The 19063-nt window shown below is 41.4% G+C and overlaps 1 protein-coding gene across 3 annotated transcripts in view; it reads left to right on the forward strand.

Moving 5' to 3' along the window:
- Positions 1 to 19063, forward strand: part of ANKFY1 (ankyrin repeat and FYVE domain containing 1) — an 81480-nt gene that overhangs the window by 13694 nt on the left and 48723 nt on the right. For 2 of the 3 annotated variants that reach the window (XM_055307203.1, XM_055307204.1), the window contains exons 2-3: positions 1905 to 2097; positions 6895 to 7013. In XM_055307203.1, coding sequence (XP_055163178.1) covers positions 1905 to 2097; positions 6895 to 7013 — 312 coding nt within the window. Of the gene's footprint in view, positions 1 to 1904; positions 2098 to 6894; positions 7014 to 7807; positions 7887 to 19063 lie in introns of those variants that run through there. The other variant, XM_055307205.1, reaches the window with a different exon arrangement.

Genomic DNA, 19063 nt, shown 5'->3' on the forward strand with positions numbered 1-19063 from the left:
TGGAGCAAATTTGCCTAAAGTTCTGTCCTGGGCGTAGTGAACTTGAGGTGCCTGTGGGCCACTGGACAACAGTGTCTTTTAGGCAGATAGATGGGCATAAGAAAAGAAGTCTGGACTACAGAAATGGGTCCGTGGATCATTAGCACTTAGATCGTGGCATCAGCTGCAGAACCTGACCTGGTGGAGCTGCCTTGGGAAGACATACAGTTGAGAAGAGGGCCAGGGGTATAACCCTGGAGAGTATCAGTGGTCAGCGGTGAGAGGGATGCAGAGGAGCATGGGAAAGACAGAATTGGAATTGGAAAGAGGGTAGCATTGTGGTTGCTGAAAGAAGGGAATAAAATTGTCATATGCTGCTTGGTAGGTCCAGGAGAAGAACTATGGCAAGTGTCTGTTGGATTTGGCTATTAGGTCATTGTTGAGGAGTTTCAAGGGAATGGTGGGGACAGAGGAGGGAGTGGCTGGGGAGTAGGGGTCAGGAGGTGGTGTATGGAAGGGTAGTGGTGGGCAGATGTGCTGTGGAAGGAGGGTTTTGTTTTGCTAGAGTCCTGAACAGGTTTATGTGTGCTCTTTCAACCCAGTTGAAAGAGATTGAAGCTGCTAGAAGGGTGGTTGATGCTAAAGCAGAGGACCTGTGCAGAGTGATGGGATTGGGGCCTAGGTGGAGGGATTGCACACTTGCGTAGGTGGAAGATGCTTACCCTGAGGGAGCACAGGGTGGGCGGGAGGAATTGTGGCCAGAGTTGTTAGCAGTAGCTCACTTTTCTCAAGACACTGAGAATGAGGCAGGTTGCATGCAAGATGGGCTTGAGGGCAGTGTCTTGTGAGGGGTAGAAGGGGGAGGGGCCAAGGCCTGAGCTCCCTATTTCCATGGTTAGAGGCCTGGATCTGTAGAGGTACTGATTAACATCGTGCCCTGAGTCCATCAAGGCTTTGGATCCCAGGTAACGGAGAAGGAGAAGGGGAGTTTCTTCACCGTGTACTTCCTCAGGGAAGTCTTCCCTGGTGTCCTAAGTTAAATATATTACCGGTTCTCTACTTCTGTGCTTTCCTTCTAGTGCTCCTAGAGTTGTATTTCTGCATTTGATTGTTAGCAGTGTTATTGTAATCATAAAAGTTTCCTTGGCAAACTGAAAGCTCTGAGGACAAATACATCTGAATTTGCTTACCAATGTGCAGTGTCTGGGACCTAGTAGGTGCTCAGTAAATGTTTGTTGAGTTTAAGAATCAAATATAGTAGTTCTCAACCTTTTTAATCCGCCTCAGCATGCCTGTGGATGTGACCTGCTTTCATCTGAACCATTATTGACTGCTCTGCTTCTTTCCTGAAGGAGGGGAGGTCAGGTGGTGTGGAATAGTGGGTAATAAACTACAGGCCCTGGTGTGAGAATGTATGGGCTTTTAGCCCAGCCCCATGTCTCAGCAGCCACAGGACTGTAGCATCCTCACCTGTGGAGTGGCTGGTGATTGTGCCAACTACATGGGGTTGTTCTGAAGCTTGCCTGAAAGAGTTCACATATGACATATAAGAATTAATTTTCACTACTAGTGATTGGGGAAAAAAAAAAGTCCTAGGTGATTTTGATAATCTTTCTTTGAGACTCCTGGCTTGATGATAAAGGATTTGCAGGGCAGGTACCTGTTAGCATCTTAAGTGTCTTTGTTTCTTGTCATTTATTGAATATTGAGCTTCAGAGAAACTGAGTAGAGAAATCCCTGAACCATAGGGTCTTTCTGGCCCAGTAATGCGGTGGTACCTGTAAACAAAGCCATTATGGGTCCTCAGTCAGTATTGCTAAGAAGTAGATATTTTGCTAGCGGTCCTGTCTATGGGGTGAGGAATTGGTGAATGCTGTCTGTTTCACATGTGCCACAATAAACTTGATTCTTTGTTTCCCTCACAGAGGAGGTGGCCAAGTTGGAGAAGCACTTGATGCTTCTCCGACAGGAGTATGTCAAGCTGCAGAAGAAACTGGCAGAGACGGAGAAGAGATGCACTCTCTTGGCTGCACAGGCAAACAAGGAGAACAGCAATGAGTCCTTCATCAGCCGCCTGCTGACCATCGTGGCTGACTTGTATGAGCAGGAGCAGTATAGGTGAGCCTGTGGATGCAGGACTCTTTGGATGGATTCCCTTTGGATGTCACTCCTCTCTTACTGACTCCCTTCCAAGTTAATTTTTCTCTAACCAGGATACTAGCAAACTTTTAGCAAACCTGGAATGTAACCCCTTTGGGGCAAGATTTAGTTTCCTGTTTATTTTCAGCACAGAGTTTGTGGTGATAGCATTAGTGATGTAGACTGGAATTAGCTTACATGTCCAGGGATTCAGAGGGAAAGGTCACTTTCTCTTGGGATAATAAAGGAAAGAGTCTTGGAATGAGTGGGGAGGGTAGCAGGGTGATTGGGGAGGATCTGCAGTCACACAGCCTGTGGTAGAGGCTAGTGGGCACTTATGGCTGTGTGACCTGAAGTTGTGTGACATGCTTCAGACTCCTAATCTATAAAATGAGGATGCTGCTGCTTACCATTATGTTGTGAGGATTAAGTTAATAAGTACATGTTTGAATCACTTAGATCAGTGTCTGGCACATAGTAGCTGTTGTTACTAAGTGAGTTTTGAGGTAAATATTCTAGATGGGGCAGGGTTCAGTAGATAAAGACCATGAGGTTCTAGTAGGGGAGCCTGAGGTTAGGCTGAGACATAGCATCATGCAGAGGATTCAGAGGACAGGAGGGGCTGTCATGGGGTACGTGTCCATGTGGGGGGCACTGGAAGAGGTGGGCAAGGTAGGGTGGTTTGCATTGGGAGACCAAGATGGGAAATTTGGACTTGATCCTCTAGGCATTGTGGGACAGCACTTTGACCTGTCGGACTGTCATCGTCAAAGTGGTGTTACAGGAAGACGAACCTGGTATCATCGTGTAGGTAGCACTGTGCAGAGGATAGGGCGGAGGAGTGGCTGGAATGTTGTGCATAGTCTAGACCAGAGATGAAGAAGGGTCAAATCAGGATGATGGCAGTGGCTGTGGAGAAGACATGGGTGTGAATGTACATACGAGGGGAGAGCTTGGCTACTGAAGAGATGGACGATCAGACTAGCTAAGACTTAGTAAAATTCTACAATAAATTAGGACATTTAAAATAGATAACGTCCAGAACTGCCATCTTCCAACTTAATCATTTGTAAAAGAAAGAAAAATTTAATACCAAAAACATAGGAAATATATACTCTGAGTAAGGATAGCCTTTAAAAATGAACAGATATAGCTACTTGTAAAATATAGTTCATTGTCTCTTTTTTTTTCTTCTTTTTTCCATGGACAAGTGAAAACTGTTTCCCCCGGTGTGGGGAAGCCTGACCCTGCACTGTTGTGGGCGCCTTGCTTGCACTCCAAGGATCTTCTCCCTTAGAACTCCCATTGTTGGAATATAAAAAATAGTGAAAGGGAATAAAGGGGAAAGGAGAGGAAATGAGTGGGAAATATCAGAGAGGGAATATCAGAACATGAGAGACTCCTAACTCTGGGAAACGAGCAAGGGGTGGTCGAAAGGGAGGTGGACAGGGGGTGGGGGTGACTGGGCGATGGGCACTGAGGGGGGCACTTGATGGGATGAGCACTGGGTGATATGCTATATGTTGGGAAATTAAACTCCAATTAAAAAAAAAAAGAACTCCCACTGTTTACTTTCTGTTACTTCTCTGCCTTGTGCATCCATTATACTGTGGCCCCTCTGGGAGGCCACGGACTGGGCCCGCTCGCTGTAGTGTGGTCCCATGGCTTCAGCATGCACCTGCTGAGCTGCTTAAGCTTAAGCCTGTCCCCTCACCCAATGCAGGTTGGAGATCCCATGGTGAATGGGGCTTCAGAGGTGACTGGGGCTTTGTAGATGGAGTACCTGAAGCTGGAAGATCAGTTTCTAAAGCAGATGGTCTTTTACTAGAATAAGAAAAAAAAAAAAAAATCCACAAACCTTTGTCCCATAATATGCATGTTGTTGAAGACTTTATTTTATTTATTTATTTAGTTTTAAAGATTTTATTTATTTATTCTTGATAGAGAGAGAGAGGGGCAGAGACACAGGCAGAGGGAGAAGCAGGCTCCCTGCAAGGAGCCCAATGCAGGACTCGATCCCGGGACTCCAGGATCACGCCCTGGGTCAAAGGCAGGCGCCAAACCGCTAAGCCACCAGGGATCCCTGTTGAAGACTTTAAACAGTATTTATAGGGCAGCCCTGGTGGCATAGTGGTTTAGCACCGCCTTCAGCCCGGGGTGTGATCCTGGAGACCCGGGATCGAGTCCCACATCAGGCCCCCTGCGTGGAGCCTGCTTCTCCCTCTGCCTGTGTCTCTGCCTCTCTCTCTCTCTGTCTCTATGAATAAGTAAATAAAAAATCTTTAAAAAAACCCCCACTATTTATATGTGCATCTCGTTAACTCGAGTAATTAAAGAATAGGTATTCAAAGGGTTTTAAATTGAGAAATGTGGAAAAAATTGGTCCCTTTATTTTTACTTAAGTTCAGAAGAAGGTTTTTGTTCCTTATGATAGTTAAAAGTGACGGTAATACATCATTCTTCCAGTAATCAAGCGTACAGTTTTCCTGTTAAAGTGTTTGAGAAACTACCAAGAAGAAGGTCTTACTTATGCTTCCTCTCCAGTAACAATATCCTAGTATCTGTATTTTACAAGGAAATGCTCTTTGACTGGAGTGAAAATTAAAAAAAAAAAATTATTATTTATTTGAGAGAGAAAGAGAGAGGAGAGAGAGAGAGAGCAAGAGAAAGAAAGAGAGAACCAGCAGGGGGAGGTGCAGAGGGAGAGGGAGAGCCGACTCCCCACTGAGCAGGGAGCCCAATGCGGGACTCGATCCCAGGACCCTGAGATCATGACCTGAGCTGAAGGCAGATGCTCAACTGACTGAGCCCCCCAGGTGTCCCTAGAATGAAAATTTTTAAAAATTATTAGCCTCCTATTTGTTTCTGCTTAGTGTTCTCAGAAACTTACCCAGTCTTCCTTTTTTTTTTTTTTTTTTTAAAGATTTTATTTATTCATGAGAGACAGAGAGAGGGGGCGGTGGGCAGAGACAGAGGCAGAGGAAGAAGCAGGCTCCATGCAGGGAGCCCGACGTGGGACTCGATCCCAGGTCTTCAGGATCACGCCCTGGGCCGAAGGCGGCACTAAAACACTGAGCCACCCAGGCTGCCCTAGTCTTCCATTTTTTAATTGCATTTATAGAAATTGTTATTGTTAGAAAATATTAGCAAAGTCCTTGTCTGTATTTCCCTTTGGTATGTTAGACTACAAAAGAGAAAACAATTTGGCCTGGCAGTCATGAATATACAGAAATATTCATTTTTATGATTTTGTGGCTAGAAGTCAGTCAGTGGCTGAAACTGGAAACGAGTCTTCATTTAAATTACCAGAATTTAATACTTTATACATAAATTCATACTTTAAAAATTTGTGCTTTATAAACAGCTTGTTTTCATGACTTTTAGAAATTTTGTCAATGGATATGATTTGTTCTATTTTAATAAAATATCAATTATTTCTTTTTATTTGTTGATTAATAATATTTTACTATGTTAACAGTAGTTAGTTGGTAATAATTTGAAATACTGAGTATCCTGTTGCTCTTCTGATCAACTGTGATTAGTTGCAGCCTGGTCTTCATTGCAGCTGGAATTGCTGACATGCTTACAACATCATATAGTACATTCTGGATGGTGTATTTGTGGGATAAACTGCATCTGTATCAAGCATTATATAGAAACAGTGTTCTGCTCGGGTCTTCTCTTAAGTGGATGAGTTAATTCATGTAATAGATTTTTTTTTCCTTTTATTGTAGTGACTTTTGTGTATTTAGCTTGTAAAGGTTTCCACCCTAACATGTTTTGAAGGGGAGTATGAAAATAAAAGAACATGTAAATACACAGAATGATGATAATTAATGACTTTGGATTGCTGCCAACAAAGCCATCTGGCACATGCTTGTGTCAGCCCAGTGGGTCATCCTTAATTTTTTGTTAAATGTCCAGACGCTTTCCTCCCTCAGCATTTGACATTTCAGAGTCAAACATAAATAACTATTTGGAAAGCTTTTTTCACATAATAGTTTGTCATAAATATGGAAATTTTTTTTTTTTAAAGATTTTTATTTACTTGAGGGAGAGAGAGAAAGTGAGAGAACACAAGTGGGGGAAAAGCAGGGGAGAAGCAAACTCCTCACTGAGTGGAGAACCTGACACAAGACTCAATCCCAGGACCCTGAGATCAGGACCTGAGCCAAAGGCAGACGCCTAACCAACTGAGCCACCCAGGTGCCCCTAAAACATGTTTGAAAAAAAGATTTCTCCTACCCCATTTCCTTATAAATGGTTGAGTAAAATATGTCCAATAATAGGTCTAAATGTTTCTTTTGAGATCAGGAATCTGGATATTGGGTTTCATGTTCTTGCCAGCTTTGTCAAAGCCAATTTTTAGTTTTTCCGCATACCCTTGTTTGAGCGCCAGGACAGTACAGAGCTAGTGTCCTGCTGTTTACCCTTCCTGTTTTTCTCTCCCTGATGATTTATCCTGATTTATTCTGCATGAAACCTCATCTTGATTTTATATGAATATTAATCCTCCTATTTAACTGGTAGATTCACCACCTTAAGAATCCCACTAAGGGAAAAGCAGAACATCCTATGTGAACTGAAGCTTGAATGTAGAAATACAAACATGTCTAGCAATGTATATTATACACATGGCCCAGTACAGTTCAATGCTAGCACAGAGAGAGAGGTTTGCTGTGATTTTTTTTCTTTTGCAGATATATGTTGATCAACCCCTCTATTCATCATTTGTGAATCCTAGCCATACCTAATTATGACATTTTTCTTTATCAGCGATCTGAAGATAAAGGTTGGAGGCCAGCACATCCACGCACACAAGTTTGTCCTGGCAGCCCGCAGTGATAGCTGGAGTCTGGCTGCTTTGTCTTCCACCGAGGAGCTGGACCTTTCAGGTGAGCCTCTGACCTGGTGAGGGTTCAGAACTGCTAGCGCAAGAACTCTTGGCAGAAAGTTCTGTGTGTCATTTTGAAATATTAGTGGTTTAATGAAAGTAGAAAACGTATCAGTCGATGGTGACCACAAACTAGTTAAATAATTAGTGAATCGGTGGGTTGAACTCAAACACTTGTTTGATATCTGACTAATAAATTGTAAATATTTGGATATATTCAATATTCTTATAATTTATAAATTTAAAGTATATGTCCAGAAACTCTTTCCATATAATATTACAAATATGGGAGCAAGGATAGAAAAAAGTTTTTCTTCACCTAAAAAGTCTGGTGTTCATTTGTTTAAAATTTAATCATAGTTGCCCAAGTACTATTCCTGATTTACAGGAACTGAACTCAGAAGTAAGAGTTACTCTAGAGACGAGGAGTTGTCTTTCTTTAGCATTAAAGGATGACCATTAGGCTTCAGAATTTGAGCGGGTGCATTGAGCTGTTTAATGTATGACTTAAAATTGTTTTATGCCACATTATGTTGTATAGAATTTGGGTGAATGCGGTAGCAAGTAGACTTACAAAATTCATTTTCAAAAGTTTACTTTAGAATTGCATTATCATTTATTACCTACTTTTTTAAAAAAGCAAGTTTAAAATTTAATTATCTTATTAATAGTCATGAGAATTAGAACATATGGTAAAGAGATACTCAGGTAATAGGATAATAAGTTACTTGGCAGAAGTGATTGGCTGTGTGAAAATGCTGCTGAATTAGATCTTTCTTCAAAAGGTTTGCCAGTTCGGAAGGTACTATTTTCTATGTGCAGTGCTGGGAACACTGAAATGATTACAACAAAGTCCTCGCCGTACAGAAATGAGGTAATAACAGATCATTTCAGGCCAGGGTTCTGCAAACAGTATTATAATTGTTTTATGTCTAAGGCACAGAAGATCATCATGGGCTGATCTGAGCAGTGTTGCAAAGGTTAAGTGGGCGTTTATATTAAGAGTTTAGTGGAACAGATGGCTAATGCATCTTTACTGTGAGTGAACGCTTGTTTCTTTAGGATCATTTCTGGGGTTTAGCCTGAGACCCATAATTCAGAATTGCAAATACAATATCTATGCATGGATACACATATGTGTCTATACATAGGCACCTATACCTGTGACTACACATCTGTTTGGGAGACAGTCTTCGCTGCTGTACGACGAAAATCTTTGAGCAGAGCTTTTCCTGAGGCCATATGTCTTTGACTCCCTATGTAACAGAACTGTGGATAACGTTTATTTATTTATTTTTTATTTTTAAAGATTTTATTTATTTATTCATGAGAGACACAGAGAGAGAGAAGGCAGAGACATAGGCAGAAGGAGAAGCAGGCTCCTCGCATGGAGCTGCTGCATGTGGAACTCGATCCCGGGACTCCAGGATCATACCCTGGGCTGAAGGCAGTCCTAAACCGCTGAGCCACCCAGGCATCCCTGTGGATAACTTTTAAAGCCCATTAGATCATGAGGTATTCTTCACAAGATGCATGATAGGATCTTAATTTAACTACATGACCAGGTAGTTTACAAAGACTAGAGGAGACTATGTTGAATGCAATCAAAATGAATAAGAGTGGAGAACAGATCAAACTTTGTAAGGATACAGAAAATTGCATTAAGGTGTAAAAAGCCTAATTCAAACATTACCATTTTGCTTTTACTTTTTTAGTACATCCTAACACTGAAGAGTAGCTTTAAGTCAGTGACTGAGCACAAGACTGCATCACTGTGAATCAGGAGATTAGAAAATGTTTAGTGTGGGAAAGTGTAATGTTCATGCCTTTAAATGTCCTTGGGCTCCTTCCTGTTGTAAATACTAAGCCTGGTTCGATCCCTGTGGGCTCATAGGAGGGAGCTACAGCAGAGCAAAGGTTTTGTGTCTTGGGTAGATTAGACACCTCCTCGTTAGCTGACAGCCCAGCCTGTGGTGGTTCTTTTTTTCATACAGTTTATCCATGAAATTTGTCCTAGGGTGAGTTCGAAGGAGGTGGTGCTAGAGGTGGACCTGTTAGCCTTTATTCCCTTGTGTGTTCAGCCGCAGTCCTGCTGCATTGCCTGGGGGGTGTGGGTGCCATCGCCCAGTTTGGGTTGTAGCAGCTGGGAGTGCCTCCCAATCCTGTAGGTTATGTGATACCTGGAAGCACTGACCCTGCAGGGCTGGCCAGCAGTTTGAGGGAGATTGGGAATAAGCTCTTGTAAACAAGTGTATAAATAACACAGCAGCTATGTTTTAAGTGGTTGAACTTTTCCACACTAATGGAGTTGATAAAATCATTTCATGAATTTATTGGTGTTTTGTTTCTTCAGAATTATTCCCTCCATATCACAGATGATGGACACCTCAGGGCCCTAGGACACAGAGCAGTGAACAGAATTAAATTCTTGTTTGCATGGAACTTACATTCTTAGACTGACTTTCTGAGTTCCACATTTTCTTTTGAAGTTTTTGTGTAATTGGTATTTCTTAAAACTCAAAATAAGTACAACTTTGTGTTAGTCATTGTAAGGGTTTTAGCATGTGTTGGTGAGGATACAGTAAGGCATTGAATGCCAAGTATTTAAAACGTGTCCGAATATATGAGTTTTCTTAACCCATACGTTGTTCCAAAGAGTACATACACTGTGTTGTGTCTGGTATGATGCATTGACAAAAGTGCAGTTATTTCTGTAGGATTTGCAGTAAGCACATAACCTCGGTCTAATTGTGAGAAAGTATCAGACAAACCCAAATCGAGGAACATTTCACAAAGTAACAGGCCAGTGTCACTGAAGTCTGTCAGGGTCATGAAAGACAAGGTACCAATATTACAGACAGGAGAACAGGGAGACAGTGAAATGCAGTGTGGTTTCTGTACCATAACAAGGAAAAATTGGCAAGATTTGTAAAGGTCCATAATTAGGTAACAGTTCTGTGTCAGTCCTAATTACCTAGTTTTGATTATTGTCCTGTGATTAGTTAGATGTTAATATAAGGGAAGATGGGTAAGGGGTATCTGGGAACTCTGTAACTTTTCTGTAAGTCTGAAATTATTTCAAAACACAAAGATAAAGAGATAGAAATTTGCTTTTTATTTCTTTATTATTTGAATTATAAAGATACATTTGTTAAGATACTGAGTGATCAACTGAGAGGAGAAAGAATTTAACTACTAGCTCAACAGAGTATCTCCAGACTGGAAGGAGAGCTTCTCTGTGAAGTAAAACTGCTTGCTTCAGGCAAAACGACTTGTTTATAGTATCCCTATAACACTTTAGCAAGAGCGGCTCCCAGCATTAGACTACTTGCTTTGAAGATAGAGTTTCTGGTGTGCTTTCTCCAGCAAAGGTCTGATGCTTTCCTGGCATAACTGTTTGTGGTGAGTCCTTCAGCTTTCCTGGAATGTGTCCTGCGTTCTGTCAAGCCTGTCCAAATATCAGAGAGCATCCTTCTCCCTCCTGTTGAGTCTGCTAGGGCAAACTGTGCCCTGAAGCACCCCCTAGAGGCTGCCCTGTACAGTAGAGAGCACCCCAGAGAAGCAGGAGGAGCACTTTGCTGCAGCTCATGACCCCCCCCCCCCCAACCCCGGCATCCGCAAGGTGTTTTTGTTTTTAAGAAAAACACAGCAATACTTGAATACTTGATGTCTGTTGGATACCGTGTGAACTGCTAGCTGAACATGGTTCAGTTAGGGTTAGATCATGCTGCGTTCCTTTGGATGATATCCATGGTAGACTTAAAGTATGTCCATAAATAATTTGATCCTCCTCCCTTCAAAGGTGGGACCCTAAACCCCTTCCTTCAGTGCAGGCCGACTGAGCTCTACCCGAGAGATGGGGGTGGAAGTGATGGCAGGTTCCTTTTGAGGCAGTCGTGGAAGGCACTGTGATTTCCTCATTGGTCTGTCTTTCGGACTACTCTCTGGAGAGCTAGCTGCTCTGTGCTGAGGATGTCACACAGCCTTGTGGGCTCCTGCTGAATGCTCATGCCCCTTGCCTGACATTCTCTGGCAGACTCTGTATCATTGGTGGTGAAACTCTCTTACTCCATCCTGGTGTTGCTGTTGTGTTTTTCTAATTATTGTTTATGTTAACTTTGTGTTTTTTGTGTAAAATAGTCTTACAGCAGCACCCGGGTGGCTCAGTCGGCTAGGCATCTGCCTTCAGCTCAGATCATGTTCCCAGGGTCCTGGGATTGAGTCCCACATCGGGCTCCCTGCTCAGCAAGGACTCTGCTTCTCCCTCTGCTGCTCCCCCTACTTCTCTCTCTCTCAACTCTCTCTGTCAAATAAGTAAATAAAATCTTTAAAAAAGATAGTCTTTTAATACTAGTAGTAACAGCCATGTTCACATGGTTATTACTGCGTCCTGGTAGAGCTTTGTGTATACTTCACCTGTATTCACTTACTCATCTTTAGAATGGTGTTTTGAGATGAGTACTGTTTGCTTCTATTTCATAGATGAGGGAACTGTGAGGGATGGTAATATTGAACGACTCACCCCGGTCAGCAGTAGGAAGTATGCAAGCTGGAGTTTGAACCCAGCCAGTTTGGCTACAGAATCCTCGCCATTAACCACAGTGTTGTGCTGCCTCTCACCTTTGGTTTCTTCGCTTCCAACTTCATTGAGATGTAAAGAAAGTGTAATAAATTGCCCTTATTGAAGGTGTATAGTCTGCTCACTTGACATAATTGTGAAACCATCCACAGAATGACAAACACCTTCACCTCCCTAAAATTTCCTCCCATGTCTTTGTAATCCATCTCTCTTCCATCCACATCCCCAGGCATCCACTGATTGGCTTTCATTTACTGTTAGATTAACTTCTATATTCTAAACTTTTGTAAAAACAGAATCCTGGAGTTTATAATATCTTTCTCCCAGCTTCATTCACTCAGCATACAAACCGAGATTTGTCCAAAATCTCTGTATGCTGTGGTTTCAGTTGTTCATTCCTTGTCACCCCTGAGTAGTATTACATGTGTGCATGTACCGTGCTGTGTGTTCTTTTGGTGACCTGCTGGTGGACGTTTGGATGGTACAAATAAAATTTGTGTGCTCGATCGTGTCTGTGTTTCTCTTGGGTAAGTACTTACTGACACCGTGGGCAGGTTCACCATATGAAGGAATATGGAGTGCACGGTGGTTTCATTTCCCATTTCTCTGAGGACCAGTAATGTTGAGAGTACCTCGCGTGTTACTGACCATTTGTGTGTCTTCTTTGGGGAAGTGTTATTTATTTTTTAAAATTTTATTTATTTATTCAAGATAGACATAGAGAGAGATAGAGACAGGCAGAGGGAGAAGCAGGGTCCATGCAGGGAGCCCGACGCGGGACTCAATCCCGCGGGACTCCAGGATCACGCCCCAGGACAAAGGCAGGCACTAAACCTCTGAGCCACCCAGGGATCCCCTCTTTTGCCCTTTTAAAAATTGGGTTTCAAGTTTTGAATTGTAAGCATTCTGTATATAATCTGGATACAAGTTATTTGTCTGAAAGCAAGCATTCCTGCCTTGTTCCTGATCTCAGAGGGAAGGAGTGTGATCTTTAAACACTACATATAACTGTTGATTGTAGGGTTTTTGTAGATGTGCCCTTTGTCAATTTGAGGATTCTTAGTGTTTGAGATATTTAGGACGTGGTTTTGAATTTTGTCAAACCCTTTCTTTTTCTATCTACTGAAATGACTCTATAGTGTTTCCCATTTATGCTGTTAATATAGAGGATTACATTGATTTTTTTTTTCAGTGTTAAAACTAGCTTTGCATTCCTGGTCTAAATGCCATGTGGTCACTATGTGTTATCTAAGTCGTAGACTTTGCAGTTTTCTCTTACTATTCTCTAATGACTTTTTTCATTGCCAGTGTTGGTGTTTTATGTTCTCTCCCTTTTATAACTTGATCAATCTACTTAGAAGTTTGTTGATTTTATTGATCTTTTCAAAGAATCAACTTTTGCCTTTGTTAATTTTCTCTATTGTCTAGTTCCTGTTTTAATAATTTCTGCCTTTTTCTTCCTTCTACATTCTCTGGATATACTTTACTCTTTTTTCCCCTAGTTTCTTAAAGTGGAACCTTAGGTTATTTATTTTTGATCTTCTGTTCTAATACAAGGATTTAAACTTCCCATTTCCTTCTAAGCACCACTCTAGCTGCATCTTGTAGATTCTGATATGTTGTCTTTTGGTTCAGGGTATGTTCGGATTTTCTTTGTCATTTCTTTAACCCATGAATTATTTGGAAGTATGTTGCTTAGTTTCCAGATACTTGGAGTTTTCCTCGATATTTTAGCATGACTAATTTCTTTCCTTCTTTCCTTTTTTTTTTTTTTGGAGGGAGAGTGCAGGCATGCGCAGAATGGAGGGTGGGAGGGACAGAGGGAGAGAGGGAAGGAGAGAGAGAGCATCTAAAACAAGATGCTGCAAAAAATCAATCAATCAATCAATCAATCAATCAATCAATCAAGATGCCGCCCAGCGCAGAGCCTGACACAGGTCTCCATCTCTCCGCCCTGAGATCATGACCTGAACCAAAACCCAGAGTCTGACACCTAACCAGCAGAGCCACCCAGGTGCCCAGGAGTAATTTCTAATTTTTTTTTTAAGATTTTATTTATTTATTCATGAGAAACACAGAGAGAGAAGCAGAGACACAGGCAGAGGGAGAAGCAGGCTCCCTACGGGGAGCCCAATGTGGGACTCGATCCTGGGACCCTGGGATCATGCCCTGAGCCGAAGGCAGATGTTCAACCACTGAACCCCCCAGGTGTCCCTGATTTGTAATTTAATTCTGTTATTGTCAAGTAACATACTTTATATGGTTTTGATCCTTTTTAAATTTATTGAGGTTTGTTCTGTGGCTCAGCATATGGTCTATCTTGGCGAACATAAGTGCCCATGAGAAGAAAGTGTGTTCTACAGTTTTTGGAGATAGTCCTTTTTAGGTGTTTGATAATATTGTTCAGACTTTCTGTATAGTTTCTTTTTCTTTTCTGTCCAGTTCTGTTAGTGCCTTGAAGATGGGTGTGAACGTTGCCTCTGGTTTCAGGATTGTCAATATCTCCCTTCTTCTGTTCATGTTTGCTTCATATATTTTGGGCCTTGTCATTATGCACTTATATGTTTATTATGACTTCCTGATGAAGTGTGGCTTTTATCATTTTGAAATGATAATATTTATTTCTGGTAATATTCTGTGTCTTGAAGTCTGTGTCTGACATGAGGTAGTTACTCTGGTCTCCTTAATATTTGCAGGGTATATATATTTTTTGTATTTGTTTGCATTTATCTTACCTGTATTTTTTTAAACGTGTCCCTTGTTGGCAGCACATAATGAGGTCCTGCAGTTTTATCTCTTCTTTTTAGGTGGAGTGCTTAGACCACCAGTATTTAATGTGATTATTTTTACGATGAAGCCTATCATCTTATTTGTTTGTCCCAGCTTTTTTCTGGAGTTCTCATTTTCTTGCCTTCTCTTGGATAATTTGGATATTTAGTATTCCATTTAGAATTTTTAAAAAGACTTATTTATTTTTAGGGGCACCTGGGTGGCTCAATTGGTTGAGCAAATGCCCTCGGTTCAGGTCATGATCTCAGGGTCCTGAACTGAGCTCTGTGTCAGGCTCCCTGCTCGGTGAGGAGTCTGCTTCTCTCTCTCCCTCTGCCACTTCCCTTGCTTATGCTCTCTCTCCCTGTCAAATAAATGAAGTCTTTTTAAAAAAGATTTATTTATTTTTAGAGTGAGAGATTGAATGTGCACAGGGGAAAGGGGCAGAGGGAGAAGGAGAGGGAGTCTTTAGCAGACTCCATGCTGAACTCAGACTTCCACGTGGGGATTGATCTCTCTACCCTGAGATCACAACCTGAGCCAAAATCAAGAATTAATGGCTTAACTGTGCCAATTGGGGACCGTCCCACACTTTTTTTTTTTTTTTAGAGATTACATTTATTTATTCATGAGAGACACACATAAAGAGAGAGAGAAAGAGAGAGAGGGGAACAGACACAGGCAGAGGGAGAAGCAGGCTCAATGCAGGGAGCCTGACGTGGGACTGGATCCGGGGTCTCCAGGATCACACCCTGGGCTGAAGGCGGTGCTAAACCACTGAGCCACCTGGGCTGCCCCCTCCCCCCTTTTTAAGATTTATTTATTTTTAGAGAACATGAGAGAGCAAGTATTCCATTTAGATTTACTGATTTCTTGACTACTTCTGTTTATATTATTGCTTCGTGTTTGATTTATCTAGGGCAAAGTTCGTCCACTTCAGCATTGTTGATATTTTGGACTCTTTAATTCTTTGTTATGGGAGCTGTGCATTGCAGGACGTTTACCCTTTAAATGCCAATAGCACTCCCCCAGTTTTGACAACCAGAAGTATTACTGGACATTGAGAGGTCCCTTGGGGGCAAAATTGGCCCTGGTTGAGAACTACTTTAGGGACTGCATTATATATATATATGCCCCTCACTTTTGATAGAGTAGTTATAGTCTATTTGTAGTCTGTGGTCTATTTGTACTACATCATGTAAAATGTAAAAACCTTTGCAACCATGTAGGCCTGTTCACACTTCTACCACAGACCTTTATGATATAGCTGTCACACATGTTCCAAGTACATACATTGAAAATCCCACTCTTCACAGTTGTACATACTTAAACAAACTCAGCAGGATTAAGAAGTCATTTATATTTACTCAGATAATTCTTTTTCTTGGGTTGTCCCTTCATTTGTCAAGGTCCATGTTTCCCCCTGGTATCATTTCTTTTCATCCTGAAGAACTTCCTTTCGTAGTTCTTACAAAGTCTGTTAGTGAGATTCTTTTCCCTCATCTGAGGGTGTCTTTATTTTTTCCTTGTGTGTAAAGGATATTTTCCCTGGATATAGACACTGAGTTGACAGCTCCCCTTTCTAAAGGAACTTTAAAAATGTTGTTCCACTTTGTTCTGGCCTCTGTGGTTTCTGATGAGAAATCTGCAGTCATGGGAATCTTGCCTGTATGTAGTGGTCATTTTTCTCTAGTTGCTTTCAAGACTTTTATTTTTATTTAAAAATTTTTAATCATAGTAAAAGATACTTCAAATTTAAAATTTACCATCTTAAACATTTCTAAGTGTTTAGTCGTGTTAAGTATATTCACATTACTGTCAGCCTATCTCCAGAACTTTCTAATTTTGCAAAACTGAAACTCCATACCCATTAAATAACTCCACATTTCTCCCTGTGTCTAGTTCCTGACAACTACAATTCTACTTCCGGTTTCTATGAATTTGACAACTTTAATTACCTCATATAAGTGGAATCATACAGGATTTGCCTTTTTGTGTTTGGCTAATTTCACTTAACACAGCATCTTCAGGGTTCATTCGTGTTGTAACAAGTGTCAGAATGTCCTTCCTTTTTTTTTTTTTTTTTAAAGATTTGCTTATTAATTTGAGGATGGGGAGAGCTAGAGGGAGAGAGGCATTTCTCAAGCAGACTGGGCCCTGTGCTCAGAGCCTGTGGGGCTTGATCCCAGGACCTGAGGTTATGACTGGAGTCAAAATCAAGAGTCAGATAGATGCTTAGCCAACTGTGCCACCCAGGTGCCCAGAATTTCCTTCCTTTTTAAGGCTGAGTAATATTCCACTGTTTGTATATACCACATCCTATTTGTCCATTCATCCACTGAGGGACACTTGGGTTGTTTCTGCCTCTTGGCTATTGTGAATAATGCTACTGTGAACATGAGTACATGTACATGTATTTCTTTAAGATCCTGCTTTCAGTTTTTTTGGATACATACCCAGAAGTGGAATTGCTAGGTCATATAATAATTCCATTTTTAATTTTTTGAGGAACTCTCATACTGTTTTCCATAGGAACTATGTCATTTTACATTTCCACCAACAGTACACAGGGTTCCAGTTTCTTCACATCCTTACCAATATTTGCGAGGGAACCTGATGTGGGACTTGATCCCAGGACCCCCAGATCACGACCTGAGCCGAGGCAGATGCTCAACCACACTGAGCCACCAGGTGTCCCTGTCTTTTAAATTTTAACTGTGTTTTCCCTTACTTTCTGGAGCATAGTTACACCAGATGCTTCCGTGTCTTTGATAAATTCAATATGTGGGTCATCTTGGGGTTAGAATATGTTGTCTTGTGCCTTGAGAAATGGTCATATTTTCCTGATTTTTTTTTTCCTACGTCAAATGATTTTGGATTGTATTCTGGATATTCTGATTGTGTTTTGTAGACTCTGGGTCCTATATCATCATCCTCTGGAAAACATTGCATCTAACTTTAGGTTCAGACTGAAGTTGATTTACCTTCTGTAGGTAGTGGTTCAAACATCACTTCAGTTCTTGAAGCTGGACTGGGGACTCTGCCATGCATGAGTAGCTCAGAGGTGAGCCTGAGGCCTGTGTGGTTCATACACAAAACGGACCGATTTTCCTGGTGTACCTGACTAGGAAGATGGAGTTTTTACTAGGAGGTTAGGCATCCGCATGGTCACCATACCAGTGTGAATCCCTGACTGGAGTCTGTCTTCAGGGTAAAGCTATAGGGAAACAAAAATGGGTATGGTTGCTTCTTCAAGTTTCCCTCCCCCTATAATTCAGCTACATGTGTACTTTTCAGAATCCTTAGGTAGTTGTTTTTGGTGCTCTGTCAAAAGTTTTTAGCTATAATCAGTTAAAATAGGATGGGTTGTTACCCTGCCATGATAGAACTACAATGTCTGTCCTTTTATTCCTTTACAAAGGAATAAATTTTATTCCTTTATAATTTCTTTAGGGATTATTTAGAAGTATGAGTTGGGGTTTATTTTTATTTCCAAGAAGTTAGGGTGCATCCTTAAAATGAATAAAGAGGATGCTTTTACTTTCTTTTTAATAATAAATTTATTTTTTATTGGTGTTCAATTTGCCAACATACAGAATAACACCCAGTGCTCATCCGGTCAAGTGCCCCCCTCAGTGCCCGTCATCCTTTCACCCCCACCCCCCGCCCTCCTCCCCTCCATCACCCCTAGTTCGTTTCCCAGAGTTAGGAGACTTCATGTTCTGTCTCCCTTTCTGATATTTCCTACCCATTTCTTCTGCCTTCCCTTCTATTGCCTTTCACTATTATTTATATTCCCCAAATGAATGAGACCATATAATGTTGGTCCTTCTCCAATTGACTTATTTCACTCAGCATAGTAGCCTCCAGGTCCATCCACGTCGAAGCAAATGGTGGGTATTTGTCATTTCTAATGGCTGAGGAATATTCCATTGTATACATAAACCACATCTTCTTTATCCATTGATCTTTCTATGGACACCGAGGCTCCTTCCACAGTTTGGCTATTGTGGACATTGCTGCTAGAAACATCAGGGTGCAGGTGTCCCGGCGTTTCATTGCATCTGCATCTTTGGGGTAAATCCCCAGCAGTGCAATTGCTGGGTCGTAGCACAGGTCTATTTTTAACTCTTTGAGGAACCTCCACACAGTTTCCAGAGTGGCTGCACCATTTCACATTCCCACCAACACCGCAAGAGGGTTCCCTTTTCTCCGCATCCTCTCCAACATTTGTTGTTTCCTGCCTTGTTAATTTTCCCCATTCTCACTGGTGTGAGGTGGTATCTCATTGTGGTTTTGATTTGTATTTCCCTGATGCAAGTGATGCAGGACATTTTCTCATGTGCATGTTGGCCATGTCTATGTCTTCCTCTGTGAGATTTCTGTTCATGTCTTTTGCCCATTTCATGATTGGGTTGTTTGTTTCTTTGGTGTTTAGTTTAATAAGTTCTTTATAGATCTTGGAAACTAGCCCTTTATCTGATAGGTCATTTGCAAATATCTTCTCCCATTCTGTAGGTTGTCTTTGAGTTTTGTTGACGGAATCCTTTGCTGTGCAAAAGCTTCTTATCTTGATGAATTCCCAATAGTTCCTTTTTGCTTTTGTTTCTTTTGCCTTCGTGGATGTATCTTGCAAGAAGTTACTGTGCCTGAGTTCAGAAAGGGTGTTGCCTGTGTTCTCCTCTAGGATTTTGATGGAATCT

Source organism: Nyctereutes procyonoides, unplaced genomic scaffold, assembly GCF_905146905.1.
Source record: "Nyctereutes procyonoides isolate TBG_1078 unplaced genomic scaffold, NYPRO_anot_genome, whole genome shotgun sequence".
Lineage (NCBI taxonomy): Eukaryota > Metazoa > Chordata > Mammalia > Carnivora > Canidae > Nyctereutes > Nyctereutes procyonoides.